Below are 7,997 nucleotides of genomic sequence, written 5' to 3' on the forward strand. Positions count from 1 at the left end.
TCCTTCCTTCCTTCCTTCCTTCCTTCCTTCCTTCCTTCCTTCCTTCCTTCCATCATCCATCCATCCATCCATCCATCCATCCATCCATCCATCCATCCATCCATCCATCCATCCATCCATCCATCCATCTCTGGGAGCATCTCTACATCTCCTCCTTTTGAACTCTTTCTCTCCCCTTATCAATCCATCTGTTATCCTGCCCATCCAATTCCATGCCTCATTTGGGATCCACACTTCCCACCTCACAGAAAAGTCTGTGATGCGATTTGCCCCACTCCCAGCTGGTGACTTAATCTCATTTATTCCCCACCCATTCTGATTTGGGACAGCTGAATATTCCTGAGGCTGTGTTCCCAGCAACAGCCATCAGAAATTCCCCTTTGGATGCCTAAAATTGGTCACTAAAATCCCTTCTCTAACATCCCACAGCCTCACAGCCTGGGTAGATTTGCAGACAGCGCTTCAGGCAGCATCAGCTCTCTGTTAACACCACGCAGGAATGGAAAAGGCAACAAAATTCCAATTTTAACCACACACAGGGACTTAAGAACATCCTGGAAAGGAGTTACAGGCACGAGCATGCTGAGAAAACTGTGGTAGATAGGGACAGGCGGTCGGAAGATCTCGCGATGTAACGGGAAGGCAGGACCCCTGTTCCCCTTAGATAAGAAATTATCATAGGAATGTAGCCTCCCTAAACCGAGTGCCAGTAACTTTCCATTCCCTACCCAGTAACTTTCCACTCCTTACTAACCATAGATAGTAAAGACAGACCCCCTCTGACGCAGAAGACCCCCTAGATTATAAAACCCCACGAGATGAGATAATAAAGGCCTTTGGACCGTCCACCACATTGGTGTCTGTGTGCTCCTTGGCCCGAGCGACCCTGGAGAGTTTGGGTCGCCGTGCTGTTCCTCAGAACCAGGTCGCCTTGCCTTATATCAGAAGGCAACAGAAAACAGCTCAGAGCTCAGCTCAGCTGAGCTGCCCCATGCCTGGAACTAAGGCCAGGCTGGACCAGGCTTAAACTTGGCTTAGACCATGGAAGGGATGTGGAACGAGATCATCTTGAAGACCCTTCCAACCCAAATAATTCCATGATCCTGTGATTTTAAGATCTGTGCCATCCTACAAGCTCCCCTACAGATGACCAAGAAATCGGGAAAATTTCCTTTTGATGTCTCTCTGTCCAGATTTTCCAGGAATCCTCTCACCTTTTTTTCCTCAAATCTCCAGCTCATGGCTGCTCCTCAATGTGATCCATGACTCCATGATCTGTACCATGATCCATCACCATTTCCCTGACACCAGGCAGGAGCAAATAATCCAGAACCAGGATAGAGCAAATAATCAACTCCTGTTTCCCCCTTCCCAAACAGAGAGCTTCATCAGAAATCTGCAGTGACAGCAAAAAAATATTAATACAAAAAAAAAAAAAAAACCAAAAAAAAAACCAAATTCCAAGGGATTTGCAGACATTGTGAGATTTCCAGAGGAAATTGATGCTTTTTTCCATGAACACAGGTGAATTTGGAATTTTATAACCTCAGGAAAAGAAAACAACACCTCATACACCCAGTCCTGTGGATAACTGTGTGTTCATGCACATGGAATTATAACGGGCTACGTTTGCCATCTTCAGGAGTAGGGCAGGAATTGCAGTTCATTTTCCCAAAACACAGTGAGAATCAACAATTTATGTAAGAACACAAGAATTCCTGGGATCTCACATAGCCTCAGGCAAGCAGGACTGGGGGATGGAGAAGCTCTCAGCTGTCAATTCTCTCACAGCACCACAAGTTTTGAGTTTTTCTGGCCGATGTTAGAAAAAGAATGCAAACAATGGCACTGGGAAAGATGGAAAGAGTTTTTCTTCCTTATCAATGCTTTTTAAAATAAATATTTAATTCTAGACCTTGGTGGATTTGATAGGGAATGTTTTTTTTTCCCCTCAGCCCTGTTCTTCCTTACCACAAAAAGCCAAACCCTTTTAGTCCCTCAGGAGCAGTCCTGAGGGACTAAAAAATAAAAATAACCTTCAATACCTCTGAATGAGGAAGTCCAGAGCCTGAAAAAAAAAATTGTTAAATTGTTTTTTTTTTTTTTCCATAAAACTTGGCTATAAATGATATGGTCTGTAAAAATATGATGAGGCAAAAGCCAACAGACACAGAAAAAAGGTGTTGGGGTGGTTTTTTAGGTATTTTTTACACAGAAAAGTGCAAGTGGAAGTGGTTAAGATCCTCATGGAGGAATTAGGATTTGTCAAATCACCTGCAACAGTCAGAGCAGGAGTTTTAGCCTGTATCCTTCATCCCACAGCCACTGATAAATGATCCATGTGCACACCTTTTGGAAAAGTCACATGGGAATAAATCCCTGAAGGAGAGAAATGCGCAGCACTAATCCCAAGATCCCGGGGGGGGGCAAAAAAATATTACAAGTTGAATTTAGCAAAAAAACCCGTTTTCTTTTGCCCTGGCATGTCCTGAGAAGTGGTCACAGGATGTGAGGAATGGGAGAGGACTCTGCTCAACCCACGAGAGCAAACATTCGCACTCGAGGCTGGAATGTGGCTGAACTCACCCTGTCTGTGATGGGGAAGTGGCATTTTATGGACAAGCCTGGGTTGTTGACTTTGCATCTGCTCTGAGTCAAGTGTCCGAACTTGTACCCAGCCTATGCCAGACAAGAGCGCACAAAGAGAACCAAGCCACAGAGGAAACATCTCAAAATGCCAAACAAAATCCAGCGCAAAGTCCCTGTGCGTTTCAGACATCAAAAATAAGAGTTGGCCATTGCTTTGTAGGAGAAAACAAACGCAAACAAGGGCAAATGAACCCCTCCATACCTGGAAATGCCAATGCACTTTTAATTTGCCCACATGCCTCCCTACCACATACCTTGTTATCACGAGTATCACTCACGCGGGCAGATAAATACCCGGAGCTGTTGATTCAAAGAACATTTTGTCCTCAGTTTAAACACAATGGCTCCACTCAGGGTGGCACTGGGGGTGGAGAGCCTCGTTCACAGGGTGCCACCGCAGCCTCAGTGGCTCTGAAGAAATGCATAAGGCCGGCCTTGTTCGGAAGAATCTGGGGCTTTTTCCACTCCTGTGAGCACTTTGCCCAAGGGTAGGAGGGAAGAATCTGGGGCTTTTTCCACTCCTGTGAGCACTCTGCCCAAGGGTAGGAGGGGAAGGCAGGGGTGGAGGGGAGCCCAGAGAGTGGCAGGGGAAAGAGGAGAGGCACCAAACACAAATATCCCAACGCCACAAAGCAACCCCTCCCTTGGTGCCGCCAGCAGCTCCCTCACTCAGGTGCCTTCTCAGGGATGACCTTGTGGGCACGCCCGGCCTCCCAGGATATATAACCTGCCCCAGGAGCAACCAAGCCAGAGAGGCAGCCCCAAGACAGGTTATTCCAAGATGAAGGCTTTCCTTGTGCTCCTGCTGGGAGCGCTCCTGTGCGTGGACTCAGGTAAGTCCCCACAAAGGATCTGCCCTCCCATCCCTCCCTGCAGGTTTTCGGACTGGAAGGAGGATTTGTAGTGGGATTTGGTAATTAGGGAAGAGAGAGATGTTGGCACATTGTCAAACCAAGGTGTTTCCCTTCAGATGGGTGTTGACTGGGAATAATGCACATCCCACATGGGGATGGTGGGATCTGAGTGATGGGGAGAGAAGCTTCCAGGAAAGATAAATCCTGAATCCTGAATTAATCAAAATTAATTTTTTTTTCCCAGCCAGACCATATAGTTAAGGGGGAAGGGGAGGGGCTAAGTGGGGTGGGAGGATTATTTTCCTTCTTTCCAGGCTATCAAAAATGCAACATTTACGCAATGTTTTCTACCAACTTTTTTTCTGACTCTTCCTTTCAAAAGCAGACCGTGACTCTGTTCAGATTTCCAGAATTTTAGTGGGACAGTAAAAATGACTGTGCCATGATGTGTTATTTTATAGACTGAATGGGTGGGCTTTAGATAATATCAGATTTTTATAGCTTCAGTAAGAAGAAAAAAAAAAATGGGTTTAAAGCAGCTTTTCCCTATTACCAGAGAAGAGAAGAATCAAATTTGGGGAGTTTCTCAATCAGCAGAGGATGCTTAAGGAACAAGCTGTGAAGGGTCTTGCACAGCCCTCAGACCTTTCTCTCTGCCGGCTTCCATCAGAACACTCAAAATTTGACTTTTATTGCTTTAAAAGTCAGATCAGTGTGAGAACAGTGCAGCACAAATTGAGGGTTGGCTCCTCACCTCTGTGACTGCATCAGTCATTTGCAACAGAGAGGATTGGACAGAAGGAGATCAAGTGCCTCAAGTTAATTCCTTCAATCACTAATTTCCAAACAGGTCTTTCCAGTGTCCTAAAAGAGTATTGAGATGCAGGTTTGATGGTCATGGGGCTCAAGGAAATTTATTTATTTATTTATTTATTAACTGACACTTGCAAGGCTCCAGTGACACCCTGGGGCACAAGTAGCTGACAGGAATAGGTAATTACACCACAATCTCACTCCTCTGGGGACAATTTTTCACCAGGGCTATTTGCTTGGGAGGTGCCGTGTTTTCCCCTGCCTTTGCTGGATGCACAGAGCAGCCCAGCAGGTGTGCCCAGCACTGATTTCCATCCCCTCTGGAGTGACATTTCCACAAGGGGTGGTCAGAGAGGGCTGAAAGCCATTTGCACTTTGATTTCCAGGAGGGCGTGATGGAAAGGGCGAGTCAAAAGTTAAGGACTGAGACAAGGGGCTGGAAGAGACTTTGCAAATTCCTTCTTCATCCCTCACGCAAGGCCAGGTCAGATGGGGCTTGCAGAAACCTGGTCTGGAGGGATGTGTCCCTGATGATCCTTCCAACCCAAACCATTCCATGATCCTCTTCAAGCCCTGCTGTCCCTCTGCTTTCTTTTTGCTCCCTCACTGCACTGACTACATCCAAAACATCTCCAGCATCTGCCAAACCTGGCTCCCACCTCAACCAGGTATATTATTATCCACACAAAAAAAAAAAAAAAGAAAAAGAAAAAAAAGAAAAAAAAATAAGAAAAAAAATTTCCCAAACCCAAAGCAGAGAAGATATCTTCCTTTGAAGATCTCCAGATCCCCAGAATTGGTCCTGTTCTGTTTCCCTGTGGTTGAATTCTCTGGAAAGCTTTGGATAGATTGAAGATACATAGATACATGAGAGGTGTAGAATTGTTCCCCACCTGCAGGGCTGGGTCCAGTTCTGGGGTCCAGCATCAGAAGGACGCGGAGCTGCTGGAGCAAGTCCAGAGGAGACCACAGAGGTCTCCATGGGGGTCTTCATGCTCCGAGAGCTGGAGTCTCTTTCCTCTGGAGCTGGGAGAGCTGGAGGTGTTCACCCTGGAGAAGAGAAAACACTGAGAAGGCCTTACAGCCCTTTTCAGTGCCTAAAGAGACTCCAGGAGAGTTGTGGATGAATTTTTAGGAGGTCCTGTTGGGATAGGATAAAGGGTAAATTTTTTTAAAATTAAAAGAGGGTGGATTTAGGTTAAGTATAATTAAGACATTTTTTATAATGAGAGTTGGCTGCCCATGGAAGCTGTGGCTGCCCCATCCCTGGAAGTATCCATGTCCAGATTGAATGAGGCTTGGAGCAAGCTGGTCAGCCGGAAGTTGTCCCTTCCCATGGCAGAGGGGTGGAACGTGATGATTTTAAAGTCCCTTCCAACCCAAACCATTCCATTATTCCCTGACTTCTCTCCTAACCCCTCCTGGTCTCCTGCAGCTTCATCCTTGCAGTGCTACAGCTGCACCTCCCAGCTCAGCAACTCCAAGTGCCAGACGGTGAAGACGTGCGGAGAGAACAACGTGTGCAAGACGGACGTGATCCGTAAGGAAAAGCAGGGGTGGGAAATGTCTTAGCTGGGATGTTGGAGCTAAAACTTTTCCCAGCCTCAGGTGTTCCATCCAGTCTCACCCAAGTCTGGATACACCAGGTGGTTTGGGCCAGCAAACCTCAGTGTGCAAGCGTCTTTCACCTGTGCAAAATTTGGTTTATTTCTCTTTCACAGCACCAAAAATTATTTGTTTGCAAGGGAAATGGTTAATTTGTTTTGCAATATTTGCAAACATGAATTAGGATGGGAGGGGCTGAGCCTGATCCATCCTGGTTGTGAAGTTGGGAGGCACTGATTTGAGGTGAAATCAATGAAAATGACAAAATTTCATCTCTGTGTCTGTGGGAAAATGTGAAAAACTAGGATTTTATCCTTCTGTCCTAAATCTGGTTTGCCCTGTCCAGAGCTGTGCCGACAGCTGAGTTGCTCTTGGACCTGGGGCACAAAACTCATCAGTGCCACATTTAAGCTCCTCTCTGTCAGGCAGTAGATGGGATATCTCCAGTAGGAATTACGCCAGTTGGGAATGTGCAAATCCATGACATTCACATGCAGGAGAGCCAAGATGTTGTAGGACTCTTTGTTATTTATTGCATGCGGCAAAGATTTGGTGCCCAGAATGGATTTTAGGTCTCCTGGAGGAGAATGGGTCAAATCTCCTAGAGGTCAAAATCTGCTGGTAACCAGCAGTTACCAAAAATGGCTAAAAAGATGGGCTGTGCCTCTCAGAAACAAATCAAACAACATCTGTGCCATCTGAAATGGGAATAGCCATATTTCCATAATTTCCCAGGTGTGGAAACGCTCCATGCAACAAAGATGTTTGGGATTGGGCTTCACATGAGAGAGGGCAGGGTTAGATGTGATATTAAGAAGAAATTGCTTGCTTTGAGAGTGGTGAGGCCCAAAGAAACTGTGGCTCCCCCGTCCCTGGAATTGTCCAAGGAGAGGTTGGAAAGGGCTTGGGTCAGCCTGGCCTAGTGAAAGGTGTCCCTGAGCATGAGATGATCTTGAATGTCCCTTCCAACCCCAAACCATTCTGTGATTCTGATTTTTGTCCCACAGAATGTGTCCCATTTTTCAATTCCACAAGTCTTGGCTTGTACTGAATCCTTGTAATAATGGTCCTGCTTTCCTCCCAGGGGTGGTGGCCTGGTGGAAGGTGCCCCTGAGCATGAGATGATCTTGAGCGTCCCTTCCAACCCCAAACCATTTGGTGATTCCGATTTTTGTCCCACAGAACAAGCATCCCGCTATTCAGTTCCACAAGGCTTGCCTTGTGGAAGGCTGAATCTTAGGCTAAGCCTAATGATCCTGCTTTCCTCCCAGGGGTCGTGGGGCTCTTCAGCATCATCAGCAAGGGATGTGACTCCTCGTGTGACCCATCCTACCAGGACTTCAACGTGGGCAACAGGAACATCTCCTGCTGCAGCAGCGACCTCTGCAACGCCAACGCTGCGGGCAGCGTGAGGTCCAGCTACGGGCTGGCCGGAGGGATAGCGGCTGGAGTGCTCTGGACCATCGTCAACAACAAATTCTGAGGAGCAAAGATGCCTCCCATGACCACAGAAAGTCTCAGAGCACCCCTCTAATAACAGGAACCCTAACCAGGAGCAGTGGGGTGTGTTGGGCACCCAGCACCCCAGGAGCTGATGGCAACTCTTTGCCATATGATGGCTTCTGCTTTAATCTCATTGCAAAGCTCCTGTGCTACCAGATAAGAAAAGGTGTGTTCATGTTATCTGCAAAACACCTAAAATAAAGTTATTTCTCCACCAACTGTGTCTATCACTCAGTCATCTATTTCAGCCCACGGCAGAGCTGCAGGTGTGTGTTTTATGTCTGGCCAATGTCCAGCCCAGGTCATTGCTGTGCAATGTGACCTAAAGTCCTTTTTATGACCAGGTAACCTCCCCAGAGGAGAAGAGAAACGCTACAGATGTATCTCCCTGGAGTTCAGGGAAGCCTGTGATGCTTCTTCCCATGACGTTCTCCTGGAAAAACTGGCAGCCCAAGGTTTGGGAATGTGCACTCTTGGCTGAGTTAAAAACTGGCTGGATTCCAGGCACAGAGTGGTGGGGAATGGTGCCACATGCAGTTGGTGGCAGGTCACCAGTGGTGTCCCCCTGGGATC

General features: G+C 46.9%; 1 protein-coding gene across 1 annotated transcript; it reads left to right on the top strand.

The window, feature by feature from the left end:
• The first annotated feature begins 3,404 nt into the window (after positions 1-3,404).
• Positions 3,405-7,642, top strand: LOC131092089 (prostate stem cell antigen-like). The gene is made up of 3 exons (XM_058038593.1): positions 3,405-3,482; positions 5,752-5,856; positions 7,193-7,642. Exons 1-3 carry the CDS (start codon positions 3,431-3,433, stop codon positions 7,402-7,404), a joined length of 369 nt encoding a protein of 122 aa, XP_057894576.1. The 5' UTR covers positions 3,405-3,430; the 3' UTR covers positions 7,405-7,642.
• The last annotated feature ends 355 nt before the right edge of the window (positions 7,643-7,997 follow it).

This window comes from Melospiza georgiana, chromosome 1 (genome assembly GCF_028018845.1).
Source record: "Melospiza georgiana isolate bMelGeo1 chromosome 1, bMelGeo1.pri, whole genome shotgun sequence".
Lineage (NCBI taxonomy): Eukaryota > Metazoa > Chordata > Aves > Passeriformes > Passerellidae > Melospiza > Melospiza georgiana.